At 40.9% G+C, this 16028-nt stretch overlaps 1 protein-coding gene and 1 pseudogene across 1 annotated transcript in view; both read left to right on the top strand.

Annotated features, from left to right (window-relative positions):
• The first annotated feature begins 977 nt into the window (after positions 1-977).
• On the top strand, positions 978-3299 carry LOC102991068 (rho-related GTP-binding protein RhoQ-like; annotated as a pseudogene).
• A 232-nt stretch (positions 3300-3531) lies between these two features.
• Positions 3532-16028, top strand: part of CDKL4 (cyclin dependent kinase like 4) — a 32413-nt gene continuing 19916 nt past the window's right edge. Inside the window, 3 exon segments of the mRNA XM_055089133.1 lie at positions 3532-3725; positions 7134-7213; positions 7483-7524. Of these exon segments, the coding sequence (XP_054945108.1) occupies positions 3558-3725; positions 7134-7213; positions 7483-7524 (290 nt within the window). The 5' untranslated portion in view covers positions 3532-3557.

Here is a 16028-nt window from a genome sequence, read left to right as displayed (position 1 = left end):
TGCTAGATGGATATATTTAATTATGTTGGCCTTATTTGTTATTTAGCATGTAAACCAGTTACCACAAAACTTATGAATGCAAGACAGAAAACTCAAACCTAGTATTTCCATATAAGTCACTATGGATATATATGAAAACATCCATGATGAATTAGAGAAAGATGCCCTCATTTTTGTGCTTTATTAGTATTTTCTTTAGGATCTAAGAATTTAAGGATCCGTTCCTTCATACATATAAAAACTAAGGGCAACAAATGATGCTCTAAAAAGATTTTGTTTTTGTTAATGGCTGCTTTGTTCAACAGCCCTCTTTCTTCTCTCCACCAGGTGGCAGTAGAGCACTTTGTACCATGTCCTGTTCGCTACTTTTCCTAGTCTCTGCAGTATTGACATGGGTTAGAAGGGAAAAGGTAAACACCGTACACCAGAGTATGCAGTGTTCCTTCAGCTAGGTTTTACATCATCATATTTTAATTATTTTCTTGAAGATAATGGCAACAATAGATTGGATAAGGTTCCTGTCCATAAATTCTTTTAGTTCAACCGAAGTACACACACCCATTGTAAGAAACATATGTGGAATCTTTGCGGTAGCTGGAATGACTGCGTGGGACTGAACTAAATTAACAAAATAATGTCCAGATATTTTTTTTTCCCCACAAGCCTTCAAAAAATGGAGGCAACAGTCGTGCTTTTCCCTCCCCCTGTGAATCTTTAGTAAAAGACAAAAGAGTCGCTTATGATGCAGCGATCCTCCTGGGGAGGCCGGGCCGGGGAGAGGGCGCGGGCGCCGAGCGGCGGGGGCAGCGGGCGGGCGCGGCGACCGGGGCCCGGGCGGTGATCCGGGCAGCGACCGAGGCGGCGGCATCGCCCCGGGCCCGCCGCCCCCTCCCCTCGGGAGCGGGGAGCCGCTGCATGGGGCCGGGGGGTCGGCCCTGCTGCGCTGAGCCGCGGCGGCGCCGGACCCCCCAGGCGGGCTGGGGCTGAGCCCGGGGCCGGGGCGGGGGCTCCGGGGGGACCATGCCTGGAGGCCGGCCGGCCGCAGCATGGCTCACGGGCCCGGCGCGCTGATGCTCAAGTGTGTGGTGGTCGGCGACGGGGCGGTGGGCAAGACGTGCCTACTCATGAGCTCTGCCAACGACGCCTTCCCGGAGGAGTACGTGCCCACCGTCTTCGACCACTGCGCAGTCGGCGGCACCGTAGGGGGCAAGCAGTACCTCCTGGAACTCTATGACACAGCCGGACAGGAAGACTATGTGGGCTGAGGCCTTTATCTTATCCAATGACTGATGTCTTCCTTATAGGCTTGCTTCTCTGTGGTAAATCTAGCCTCATGTCAAAATGTGAAAGAGGAGTGGGTACCAGAACTTAAGGAATACGCACCAAATGTACCCTTTTAATTAATAGGAACTCAGATTGATCTCCGAGATGACCCCAAAACTTTAGCAAGACTGAATGATATGAAGGAAAAACCTATATGTGTGGAACAAAGACAGAAACTAGCGAAAGAGGTGTGTGCTGCTCTGTGGAATGTTCAGCTTTAACCCGGAAGAGATTGAAGACTGTTTTTGATGAGGCTATCGTAGCCATTTTAACTCCAAAGAAACACACAGTAAATAAAAGAATAGGGTCAAGATGTATAAACTGTTGTTTAATTACGTGAGAAACGTCTTCAGTGGCCAAGTAAACTGTCCATTTCTCTCAGAAAGCATATGAAATGCTAAAGCTATACCCAGACCTCTTAAAAATAATGAAGCAGTTTAAAACTTGAAAGGAAAAAAAAAAAAAGAACCCTGTCCTCAGAATTCTATAAAGTTGATTAAGAATGTTTCTTAAAGGTCCAAGAAGCGACAAACAGCATCTGAGGCCACAATCTATTATAAATACTTTATTTCAACTAGAAGGTACAATCTCTCAGGGGTTTCATAGTTTAAAAAGCTACAATCACATCATGTTGTAACTACATAAAAAACAGTGCTGTTAAGTGTAACTGCCTGGCTTAGACCATATACATGTCTGCACAGTCTTTATGGAATCTGCACAAAGAAATATCTTCTCTTTTTGCTGCAATTAATTGTTCTTGTATGTAAGTTTCTTTCTATCCCAGTATATCCAGAGTGGTGAAGTAACAAGGCCAGCCACGCAGCCAAAGGTTGCTCCAAGCATGCAGGAGATGGGCCATTCCTGAGGAGAGAATGTATGAGATCAAAAAGAACAAATTAATAGGAACTCAGATTGATCTCCGAGATGACCCCAAAACTTTAGCAAGACTGAATGATATGAAGGAAAAACCTATATGTGTGGAACAAAGACAGAAACTAGCGAAAGAGGTGTGTGCTGCTCTGTGGAATGTTCAGCTTTAACCCGGAAGAGATTGAAGACTGTTTTTGATGAGGCTATCGTAGCCATTTTAACTCCAAAGAAACACACAGTAAATAAAAGAATAGGGTCAAGATGTATAAACTGTTGTTTAATTACGTGAGAAACGTATTCAGTGGCCAAGTAAACTGTCCATTTCTCTCAGAAAGTGTATGAAATGCTAAAGCTATACCCAGACCTCTTATAAATAATGAAGCAGTCTAAAACTTGAAAGGAAAAAAAAGAAAAAAAAAAAAACCAACTCTGTCTTCAGAATTCTATAAAGTTGATTAAGAATGTTTCTTAAAGGTCAAGGAAGCAACAAACAGCATCTGAAGCCACAATCTATTATAAATACTTTATTTCAACTAGAAGGTACAATCTCTCAGGGGTTTCATAGTTTAAAAAGCTACAATCACATCATGTTGTAACTACATAAAAAACAGTGCTGTTAAGTGGAACTGCCTGGCTTAGACCATATACATGTCTGCACAGTCTTTATGGAATCTGCACAAAGAAATATCTTCTCCCTTTGCTCCAATTAATTGTTCTTGTATGTAAGTTTCTTTCTATCCCAGTATATCCAGAGTGGTGAAGTAACAAGGCCAGCCACGCAGCCAAAGGTTGCTCCAAGCATGCAGGAGATGGGCCATTCCTGAGGAGAGAATGTATGAGATCAAAAAGAACAAATGTTTTATTATTACTTGAGCACAAGTGTAACGTAAATATTTCTATATTAAAGCTTAATGTGCTTTCTTAAAGAATGCCAAAAGTGTAATAAGGTCATATCTGCATTTATCATGAACACTAAAAATGTACACATTTTAGTTAATGTGCATTCAACTGTAACAAGGTTTCTGGCGATTGTAGATTTAGTTTGATGCTCCCCAAACTGCATGAGATACGTGCTGAAATTACAAGCTAAAACTTTGGGTCAGACTGCCATTAAAAAAGAAAAAAAAAGACAAAAGAGTCATTCGATTATGAAGAGAAGCACAAGTGTAGATGTCCAGATATTTTTAAGTGTATTTAAAATTAAGTAGAAATAAACCTTTGGCGTCCTGGGCAAATTAGTTTTACATAGTAAACTGTGAGAGCACTGTCCTTGGTAATGTGGTTAAACTGAGTCATTTTATTTTCCAGGTGCAACACTGTACTGCAAGTCAATCAATACAGTGATTTAAGCCGCTTCAATTCAAATGGAAAAGTATGAGAAATTAGCTAAGATTGGAGAGGGGTTTTATGGGGTTGTATTCAAATGCAGAAACAAAACCTCTGGACAAGTGGTAGCTATTAAAAAATTTGTGGAATCTGAAGATGATCCTGTGGTTAAGAAAATAGCTCTAAGAGAAATACGCATGTTGAAGGTAGGTTAACTTCCTCTGTACATCTGTAATATTATGGTACTGGGTGAAATAGGTATGCCAAAATTACAAAGAATTTTTAAGTGATTTTTTTTTCCCATTGGACTGCAATTTCTTTGTATCAGCAATATATAAATTGATCATCCCTTTGGACTTTGGCCGCTCTGATGTTTAAGTGATATTATGAGCACAGCTATAGACTGTTAAAATTGAAGTCCTGTTCTGGTTGGTAAATATTCACTGTCCTAAGTCCCCTCATCCCAGTGTTTATCCTCCCCTTCAGTCCTGGCCCTCCCCAACACAACCCCAGCCCCGACGCCTGCCCAAGTCCTTCTCCCCATAAACCAGCAACTAAAAGAGCATCCTGTGGCGCAGAGGGGCCCATAGCGCCGTGCCAGGGCCCCTGTAGGCATCCATATGAATTGGTCCCCGCCTGCGCACCACTGGTTCCTAGACATATTGAATATCACCCCCAGCTACGTATACACATTTTACACAAAGGTTTTAAGTTGTTTTTACTCTGATAGGATTTGATATGTAAGATTCACAAGTTCTCAATGTAAATTTTTTCCTATCCTAAAAATCGTGCAATTTTAGAGCAATAAGAAATCTTAGAGATGCTTCTTATTCAGCACGCTTATTTTATCAGGAAGGAAACTGAGGCAGAGGGCAGTGCTTCTCAAACATAAACGTGAATCAGAATCCCCTGGGGACCTTGTTGAAATGCAGATTCTGAGTCGAGGTCTGGGGTCGCCCTGAGATTCTGCACTTCTAACAAACTCCCCAATGGCAGAGATGCTGCTCGTCTGTGGACCACACTTTGCACAACAAAACTGTGATCTCCTCAAGAACACACAGCCACAACCGACCTTTACTTTTTTTCTTTTTACGAATTTATTTTTTTATTTATTATTTATTTTTGGTTGCATTGGGTCTTCGTTGCTGCACGCAGCTTTCTCTAGTTGCAGAGAGCAGGGGCTACTCTCGTTGCAGTGCGCGGGCTTCTCATTGCGGTGGCTTCTCTTGTTGCAGAACTCAGGCTCTAGCCGCGCGGACTTCAGTAGTTTTGGCACACGGGCTCAGTAGTTGTGGCTTGAGGGCTCTAGAGCACAGGCTCAGTAGTTGTGGCGCACGGGCTTTGTTGCTCCGCTGCATGTGGGGTCTTCCTGGACCAGGGCTCGAACCCGTGTCCCCTGCATTGGCAGGCGGATTCTTAACCACTGCGCCACCAGGGAAGCCCCTGACCTTTACTTCTGACGTGCATCATCTGTTTTAGGAAAACCCCAGAAATCCAGTTTTTAAAGGGAGATAATTATTACATTATCTGCTCTTTTCAAGTATTATTTGTAGCAGCTTTCCTCAACTAAAAAGTTTTAGTGTTTTGTTTAAAATATAATTTGATATGCATGGAGTTTTCCAGAGCACATCCATCATGATTTTTAAAACAGTTCCCTGTTCCTTGTAGCCAGAAGAGAGCACTGGTCAGACAGCCAGCTCATCACAGAGCTAAGCTACAAGGTGTGTCTGAACCTGGCAATGGGCTGTTTTCTAATAGAATATGCTTTTTACCCACCCCCTCCCACCAAGTCTTCCAGGAAAGTTAATGCTCAGGTAGCACCTCCCGGGTTACAAGTGCCCAAGTTGAGGGTGCACTTGAAGGTAAAAAATACCCAGATTCCCACTCACTTTGGTCTCGGTGATGGCTCTCAGAAGGTACATCTTTCCTGCCTTTGGTGTGTTTCACCCATGTGTGCCCTGAGGAGATCCGTTCCATAATAAATCTACCTTACTTTCCTCACATACTCCTGTTATTTAAACTTGCTTTGATTTTCCCCTCCTTATTACCTGTTTTACCTTAGACAAGTCATTGTTTTTCTGGGCTAAGTTAATTTGATTTGCAAAGAAGATATAAATTGCCAATCTGCCCAAAGACAGGAGACTTGACAAGGTTAAACCTTGCCTTCACATCCAGCTGTAGCATCTGTGAATCCCTGGCTCTCCTGGAAGAGATTATTTCACCCCCATTCTAAAGTTTTTGCCTCAGTACAAAGCAGCTGGCTTACCTGTATGACCTGTTTCCTCCACTGTTTGCTTTTCTGCTCTTTTAGGCAGTGGAACACATAGAAAACAAATTGATTTGGTGCTCTGGGCATATCGTTAATGTATAATGGCTTCCTTTTCCATATAATCAGGCACATAATCACAGGGTGATTTTTTTTTGTTCTGTTTTTTTGGTCAAGTTGTGCTTACAGATAAGGGAGAGGATACTGTATGAGGCCCCATACTTAAGACTTTCTACTGGGCCTGCAAAATATTTATTGAGCTTCAACTGTATACAAAATACTGCATTCTCTCCCTTTATATAGCTTTCTGAGTAAATGGTACCAAGGATTTGGAAAGTAGATTTGTCTACTATACTGGGAAAACAAGAGGAAGATGAGTTATAAGTAGGAGTGATCAGATGTCCTGGTTTATAGCTTTTGTCCCAGTGTTCAGTCTGGTTGGCACCCCTTTTTGTCTGGCTAGCATCTTCTTTAAAAAGCATACTGGTTCGTATGTGAAATTATACAGTCACCTTACCTATAGGCAGGGTGGCCACATGTGCCGATTTGCCTGGGACAGTCCTGGTTTACATTCGTTACCCTGGTTGGATGATAAATTATGTAGTTACTTTAGTGATAGATTATTTTACTTAATCAGGGTTTTTCCTTTGGTTTATGACATTAAACAGAGGCTGCCTTGTGAAATTCTTCAGTTTGGGAATTGAATTTAACAGATTAAACATCTAAGCATAAGAGAGAACAAGAGACTCAAAGAACAGAGCTGAAAATATGATAAATAAATTTAAAACACAGACTAACTGTAGGGACTCCTAGAATATGGAGTTTAATGAGATTTGAGGGTTGAAATCTAGTATTTCTGAGAGCCAACACTAAAATCCAGGCTGGGTTTAAATCCAGCTGACATTTACATTAAATCTATGCCAATATGTAAGCTAAATGGGTATTAATGCTTTTTATAGTCTTTTACTCAATAATTCCATTACCATTCTATATTAAGGTCATTTTATGACTTGTGTATTTAGAATTTCCACTAAATGCATAAAGGATTTTTTATTTTAGTGCTTAGATTTTAAGTTGTACTTTATTTGCTGTCTCCAGAGAGATCCAAGCAGCTTAGTTATCCTTTATTATGGGGTATATTAGGTAAATTCTTAAACTTCTTTCAACTTTAAGATTCTATGATACTTACTAAGAGTAGTTTCTCTTGTGAGTAACTGTAGTAAAATTCTCTGCAAGAGATGCAGAAAGAATGATGAGCAAGGCCTTTTGCTTTTAAAATTGTAAGGGGTCTGGGAGAAACGATTACAGGAAACACATCACCAAACTCTGTATTTCAATTCCTTTGCAGCAATTAAAACACCCAAATCTTGTGAACCTCACTGAGGTGTTCAGGAGAAAAAGGAAAATGCATTTAGTTTTTGAATACTGTGATCATACACTTTTTTTAAAAGTTTATTTATTTGGTTTTATTTTTGGCTGTATTGGGTCTTCATTGCGGTACTCGGGCCTCCCACCGCGGCGGCCCCGCTCACTGCCGAGCACAGGCTCCAGGCGCGAGGGCCACAGTAGCTGTGGCGCACGAGCTCAGTCGCTCTGCGGCATGTGGGATCTCCCCAGCCCAGGGCCCGAACCCGTGTCTCCCGCACTGGCAGGCGGACTCTCAACCACTGCGCCACTAGGGAAGCCCGGGAAGCCCCTGATCATACACTTTTAAATGAACTGGAAAGAAACACGAACGGGTAAGTAATCTAGAAACTGAAATTCTGTGTGGCCAGTTCCCAGTTTCATTATGTGTGGGATTAACTATGGCAAATTTCAAATCTGAGCCCCTTTCTACCCAGATGTATCTGCTGGCTCTCCCTCTCCAGTCTCAATTTAGGATGTACTCAAAGGGCAAATGAATATTAACCTAGAGTAAATATAATATATAGTATTTAATAGACAAATCTACTGCAAATATAAATCACAGTGTATTTCAACGCTAAATTATATGTTACATTATCTGAATTCAAGGAATGAAGCACAGTTCAATATTAGGAAATTTATTCATATAATTCACTAATAGGTTAAAGGAGAAAAAGTACGTAAGTTTGATAAAATTGTAAAAGGCAGTTGATAAATTCAACATCCTTTCCTGGTTACTAAAACAAAAAACAAAAAAACCTTAGCAAACTAGGATTAAAATACTTTCTTTACACACACACACACACACACACACACACACACACACACACAACTTCTTCAAATAAACAGCTAATTTTATATTCAATGATAAAATACTGAAGAAACTGTCACTAAAGTGAGAAATAAGACATGAGAGCTCAAGCCAATGTAATGTACTAAGAAAAACAAATAGGATATATAACTTTGGGAAATGAGATAAAATTGCCATTATTTGAATGATATTATTATTCAACAAAATCTAACAGAATTACCTAGAGTTACTAAAACTAATGGAATTCAGTATAGTGACCACAGCACTCCAAATTCCACACACAAAAATTAACAGCTTTTGTATCAATCAGTGCTTTAGAAAATCTAGTGGAGAAGGATCCCATTCAAATATCAACAACAAAAAAGTTTAGGAATAAAGGTAAAAAAGAATTGTTCAGACTCTACCTAAAGACAATTACAAAACTGAGATACATAAGGGATTTTATTTAAATGAACATATATTTCTGGATGGAAATGTTCATTATTATATAGATTCTGCCTCCCTGATTTATTTATTTATTGCACAAAAATCGAATCAGAATGCCAACTGGTTTTTCTTAACTTGAAAAACTTAGACTAAACCAAGAAAAAAAATCTATTTTAATATTTATTTATTTATTTGGCTGTGCCGGGTCTTACTTGTGGCACACGGGGTCTTCATTAACACATGTGGGATCTTCATTGCGGCGTGCATGCAGGATCTAGTTCCCTGACCAGGGTTCGAACCCAGGCCCCCTGCATTGGGAGCGTGGAGTCTCAGCCACTGGACCACCAGAGAAGTCCCATAAACCAAGAAGTTTTTTAAAAAGAAGAAAGGGAACTCCAACTGCCAAATAATAAATCATATTCGTTTTAGAGATTCCCTTTGACAAAAAGTACCATAAACAAAACTAAAAAAGAAGTGACAAATTAGGTAAATTATTTGCCAGATGAAGAATTAATATAATTTCATATCTACATATGTAGATTTTGCAAACCATGTTTCTAAAAAGATAAACACCCAGTTAGAGTATATATTCATTCAAAAAAATTTTAGTGAACTCCTACTGTTGTTCCAGGCTGGGTGCTAAGGATACAGTAGTGAACAGAACACACACAAAAAGTTGCCTAATGTGAAAAAGCAAATCATAAAAAAGGGGAAAAATGACCAATACACCTATGAAAATATGTCTATCCTCCCTATTAATGAAAGAAATTCAAATTTTAAAATAAGGTACCATTTAGAATAAGGTGAGAAAATTTCTCACCTATCAAATTGGCAAATATTTTTCAAAAGTCAATATACCCAGCATTGTTAAAGTCAAATCCAGCACTCTCGTTCACAGCTAGAGAGAGTATATAATCAGGAGGGCAATTTGGCAGTATGTGTGAAAATCTTTTAAACAGTTTTCACCCTTTGACTAAGAAATTACATTTAGAGAAATTTATGGTAAGAAAATAATCAGATAGGCACAAAAGTTATACATAAGAATGGTCAATACATCATTATGTATCAAAAAAAGGAGGGGACTGATACAATCTTCCAATGGTAAAGATTTGGTTAAGTGCAGTTTGATATATCCATACAATGGAACACTATGCATTCAGTGCATTAAAAAGCAAGCTGTAGAATAGTTAATGTCCTGGGCAAATGTTCATGAAATGGTATGTGAAAAAATGAGGCTGCAAAGTAGAATGTTCAGTGCAATTGAAAATTCATTTTGCACTTTCCCAATATTCTAGTGAATGCACGTATTTTATTTTTAAAATAAAAATTAATTTTTAAAACAGTTAAAATGATAAATTAATTCATAGTTCAGCTTTATTATGAGGTAAATAGGATTTTGTATTTTGGCTTTAGAGGACAGATGTGTTCAGCCATCATATAAATTAATTTATAAATTAACATACATTTTTTCATAAAATTAGAAATGTATGCTTAACGTCATGTATTGTTCAAGGCCCTGAAAATAAAACCTACAATACATACAATCCATGTATTGAACTTGAACTGAACATCTTTCTTTTCCTTCTGTGTACCCTAAGCCTTCCTGCCTATAGGACTTAGCTCATGCTCTTCCTTTAACCTAGAATATTCTAACCTTTTCCACTTTCCCTATGTCTCTCATAATCTCTAAAATGTGAAATCCTAAATATTCTTACCATCTCTGAGATTCCTCTGTCTGGGTGGAATTGCTTCCCTCCTCTGAATACCCATGGAATTTTATTTTCATCCCTGTTCTTGTACTTGGCACTTACTACCTTATATGTTTTTATGTGCATACTCTCTCTCTTCCCAGACTGTAAGTTTTTTGAGTGCAGAATTCATATCTAATTCATCTTAATAGCTTCCTTAGTGTGCAGCATTCTTTTATTCACTCACTTCAGAAATATTTTACTGAGCACTTCTGCTAGTGCAGAGAATAGAAAGATATAATGGCACAATCCTGTCCTCAAGAAGCTTAAAATCTAAGGAAGAGACAGATATTCAAAGGAGCAATTACAAATGACAATGTAGACTGGGTTACCATTGGTGCTCAGGATACAAGAGAGGAGCATCTCCAACATCTGTTGGTCCTGGGGAATCAGGAAGTTTCTGCAGAGAACGAACCATTTGGGCTGAGACTTTGAAAAAGGGAAGAGTTGGCCATGTGGACAATCTTGGTGGACTGCCCAGATGTGAGAAAGAACAAGGCATATTCAAGCAACTCTTTTGTTCTGTATGTATTTAGCAACCACAAGGACCTCTGAACTACCCTACTTTCCACTCTAGTGGAAAGTGTATTTGGTGTATTTAGTGTGTTTTACTAGTGTATATAGCAGTTCCAGTGTATCCAAAGTGCTTTGGGTCAGCCCTGAGACTTGGATCTACATAGAGGAATGCAAATATGAACAATGCAGAATACGCCACTCTTTCTCTGAAATGCAGGGTACTTCCAGATAGCAATGATTAATTAAAAACATTCGTCTGCTTTCACTCCCTTCTTAAAATCTACTTAAATAACAGCCAAGAGAGTATAAACCCAGTGAATAGCAAACAGAGGTAAACAACCAGACAGCATACATACCAAGCCTATTCGACCATTGTTTATTAGGGTAAATTCAGTTTGAAGAAATAACTGGTGTGTAGATATGAGATGATCAAGGTAGTGGAAGTGTGGGATGGTGAGATAGTCATGAGACTTGAGGACTAAATTGTATTACAAAGAAGAACTAATTTAACACTGAAGTAAGATGGTGAAAGTGTACTGCTTCCCCTGCCAAATGAAAGCTTCTGGTGTCCTCTACTTGGATAGAGGGAAAAGCATTTGTTAGATCAATGGCTGCATACTGAGTACTGAGACTGTGTTGGATTTGCTCCAGTTAAGAAACTACATGTACTTAAACAACTGCAACTGGTTATCATCTGATTAAATTTAAAATAATCTATTCCCATTCTCTAATATCCTTCTCTGTTCAAAATAGGTACAATAGGAGGGAATTCCCTGGTGGTCCTGTGGTTAGGACTCGGCACTTTCACTGCCGAGGGCACGGGTTCAGTCCCTGGTTGGGAAACTAAGATCCCGCAAGCCGCACAGCATGGCCAAAAAAAAAAAAACCAAATAAGTACAGTAAGTAAGCTAATTGGTAATGTGATAGGAATTACCACCCTACCATCAGGAAGGATTTCCCTTTACTATCATTGCACTATAAAAAATGGGCTAATCCTGCCTTCAAGAAGCTTAAAATCTAATGAAGATATTTAAAGGAACAATTATAAATGACTGTATAAAAACTACCATATGGGGGGCTTCCCTGGTGGCGCAGTGGTTGCGCGTCCACCTGCCGATGCAGGGGAACCGGGTTCGCGCCCCGGTCTGGGAGGATCCCGCGTGCCGCGGAGCGGCTGGGCCCGTGAGCCATGGCCGCTGAGCCTGCGCGTCCGGAGCCTGTGCTCCGCAACGGGAGAGGCCACAACAGAGGGAGGCCCGCATACCACAAAAAAAAAAAAAAAAAAAAAACTACCATATGGGTTTATAAAACTACAGCTATCCACTTCTGGCTGGCAACAGCACATCATGTACATCTGTAAATCATGTTCCAATTTCGTTTTTTAAAAAAATTCAGCTTTACTGAGGTGTAATTGACATATAAAAGGCTTAATTTCCTTCTCAATTAACTGATCGTAGATAATTACCCATACGACTATGGGTGTGGATTGGTGGAGGATGGCAGTGAATCATGAGCATTAAGAAATGCATTAGTTAGAAGAACACCAGCATCGTGTCCCAGATATGAAGCAGGGAGAGTCTTCCTTTGAAATGGCTTCCTGATTTCCTGGGGCTGATTGGCGCCCTGGATGGCAGAGGCCAAGAAGGAGTGCTTCACTTCCAGAAGTTACTGTAATAGGCAACAGAGCCAGAGTGGTGATCAGAATGGTTTGGGCTGACCATGGGTTCTCCCACACAAAGGAGATGGGCAGATCACTAAGGTTCTATTGGTTCTACATAAACTAGTAACTAGAGGCCTGGCTTGAGTCACCGTAATAGCCAGTTTGCAGACCCAGGGCCTCATGAATAAAGGGGAGCCAGCAGCTCTCCTTGGGGAATAGCCCTGCAATAACATCATATGTATGTACTTAATTCTTCCTCTTAGCCTACCCCAGAATGGTCTGTGGCCACTTACCAGGATAGTTGTGTACTGAGAAAAGAGAGCTACCCAATCTTTCAGGAATTTCTGGTCAGTGCTCTGCAGTAAAGCCAATCACCAGTGACTTTGAAAGCCACTGTGTTTCACCAGTTTGTGTGTGTGTGTTGCGGGGCGGGGGGTGATGGGCAGCTTAGTGAGAGTCAGGTGGCAAATGAAATTTTGACTTGAATCCATCTCCTGGCAGTCCTAGAAAGTCCAGGAATCCATCCTTGGGGTTATTTCCCCATTTCCTAACTGGATAGTGGAAATAGGTACACTAGCAAATGGAACAAGAGCCACTTGGCTCTCATCCAAGGAATGAAGGCTGCTATGGTGGGAGGAGCCTAGTAGAAGGGTCTGGCATGCTGTCTCTTTACCAAAATAGAAACTGAAAGCAATACTGCAGATTTGGGGAGGAATGTAGATTTAGTGCTACCATTAAATACTTTGGAGAGACATAGAGGAACATGTTGCCTGTGACAAATCCTCTCTAACACTCCTGTCTCCTCAAAACTTTGGATTTCTTCCTCCTCATTTTACCAATGAATTTCTGGCATTGCAACTTCATTTGGCACAGGCAACCATTTAGTCCAGGTTCCAATCAGCCAATGCAGCAATCACCCAATGCAGCAATCAACCAGTGCAGCAGTCAACTAGACTCACTCCTAGCTGCTCCAGGGAGTTTACTGAAACCAAGCTCGCTAATAAGTGTGCCCATACTGTTATAATCCACCCAAGTCTAAAATCTTGTTTCCTCCTCTCTGGTCCTACACTTGTGAAATCCATTTCCACATACATTCTCCAGTATAAATTAGCAAAAATTTATAGTTCTTTTTGCTGTGTAAATCTTTTTTCCCTCTCTTTGACTTTGTAATAGTCCCCTTGGGACATGTTGGGATCTGAATTTAGTCAAGGTTTGGAGACCTTGATGGGTAGCAGGGAAAGGAGGCTTGAGGAGAATTGGCAGCTCCCCCCCCCATGCAACACAGCTGCCTCAAGTGAGATCATTAGGGGGGGTCCTCAACAAGGCAAAAGCAGCCTCATCACACAAGTTTGGGGGCTACTTCACATGAGAAGAGACCTTTGGCAGGAAGTTGGGGTGCTCTTAGTTCTATGAATACTCCCAAAGTGCCACATTTCAATTCTCAAAGTATATCTCTCAGTTAATTAACTGAGAAATTAATTAACCTCACATAAATTCAACCTGTGTTGTCATTAAGCACCCTGCAGGACTATTCTCAGCGTCCGATTTTTCAGTCATCTCAGGGTAATTCCAATGGTCAATGGAGTGAGTCTTAAAAATACAAGAAATAAGGGCAACCATTGAAACTTCTGGTTTCCTAACTGCCTTGAACCAAAATATCAAAGCCCTAAAGCTGTCCTTTTGTTTTTTCTTTAATTTTTCCAGTGAAGTGAGAAACAGCTCGCTTTTTCTTTTATTACTTTCCCATATGTTCCCATATGTTTCAATCACATTCAGTCCAGCAAAGCCCTGCCCTGAATAGGCACTTCATTCCAGATGACCACAGGTGATTATGTAAATAATTGGTTCATCACGGGGTGCCCATTTACCAGTGTTCCAGCCACTAATGGTAATTCGACCCTCCTGCCTTCAGACCCAACTAAGTCAGATAGCCTACATTCCCAAGGCCTTGACTTTGTTTCCCATACCCACTTCTTGTATCATATTCTGAACTAATCAGGATTCAACAACAGAATTCACTCTAGCTAGTTTAAGCAAAAAGGGATTTATTACAGGGTGTTAGTTTATACAGTTTCTGAGAGTGCCAGCGAAGGAAGCTTAGTTGAGGACCCATTAGGTACCAGTTACTGTTCTAGGCCCCGGAGCTACAATAATGGACAAGGTAAAGCCCTTGCAGAGTTACAAGCCTTTGGAGAACAATAAAGCACACTGAGGGATTAGAGAATGTCTGATGAGGGGCGTAGGTGGAACAATAAAAACAAAGCTTTGGGGCTTCCCTGGTGGCGCAGTGGTTGAGAATCTGCCTGCTAATGCAGGGGACACGGGTTCGAGCCCTGGTCTGGGAGGATCCCACATGCCGCGGAGCAACTAGGCCCGTGAACCACAACTACTGAGCCTGCGCATCTGGAGCCTGTGCTCCGCAACAAAAGAGGCCGCGATAGTGAGAGGCCCGCGCACCGTGATGAAGAGTGGGCGGAGCAACTAGGCCCGTGAACCACAACTACTGAGCCTGCGCATCTGGAGCCTGTGCTCCGCAACAAAAGAGGCCGCGATAGTGAGAGGCCCGCGCACTGCGATGAAGAGTGGCACCCGCTTGCCACAACTAGAGAAAGCCCTCGCACAGAAACGAAGACCCAAAACAGCAAAAATAAATTAATTAATAAACTCCTACCCCAAATATCTTTAAAAAAAAAGCATTAAAATGAAAAAAAAACAAAAAACAAAGCTTTGGAGGTTTGTTCAGGGAATAGCGGACGCTAACTGGGCCAGAGTGGAGGTCGGTGGGAATGTGATAGGAAATGGCGGGGGAGAGTTAATATAAGTGAAATCATTAAGAGGCTGGTAGGCCACAGTAAAGGTTGGATTTTATTCTAAGATAACAAAGGTTTACAGAGAAGAACTCAATTCATCTTGGGTACTGATAATGAAATCAAGTTTTCCACATCAAGTTATATAACAAACTAAAACAAAGATAATAAGCTCTGATGTCAGCACCAGGATTCCCCTGAATGGCTAAGAGAGCAGCCTCTGAGTGACCCAGTCTGAATTCCCTGACCCTGTCACCCTTATTAACCCCTACGGGCTTGAACCAGAATGTCTAGTTTTTGCTTTCAGGCCTTCACTATTCCAGTATTTGTTTGTGCACTCACCAAAGTATACTATTTAAACATAGAGTATCAGTTGGTTTCTACAGAAGGTTTTATTTCACTCCAAAATGCCTTGAAAAATGCTGACTGTGGCTGAATAATGTTGCAATGCTCTACCTTTCTGGAATGAACACTGTGTGAATCTGTATTCTCTTTGATAACTATCTCTTCTTCCTAAGATCAGCGGTATTTGTTTGTAGTTGTTATTTTGTATAAATAAATAAATAAATATTTTGTATAAATGTTGTTGTAAAATGGAATCTGCCGTCTTGGAATCTGAGCTCACGAAGGATTCTGTTTTGAACAGAAGCCATGACTCTTCCTGTGAGGTGCCCTTAAATACCCCTCTTTCACAACAATAGCTGGGGAGTTTCTTAGGACATTGCTTCATGCCTAATTCCGTGTTACTAACACTAGTAACCAGGGTTCTGCCAGTCTCTGAACCCTTGCCCCTACCTGGTTTCCCAGTTCCAGTACTGGATCCTGGTGCCTAGAGTCCGTGGACCAGCACAAGCGTTCTGTTTCTACATGA

The sequence above is a fragment of the Physeter macrocephalus genome, chromosome 12 (genome assembly GCF_002837175.3).
Source record: "Physeter macrocephalus isolate SW-GA chromosome 12, ASM283717v5, whole genome shotgun sequence".
NCBI lineage: Eukaryota > Metazoa > Chordata > Mammalia > Artiodactyla > Physeteridae > Physeter > Physeter macrocephalus.
This window is presented reverse-complemented; position numbering and strand designations above follow the sequence as displayed.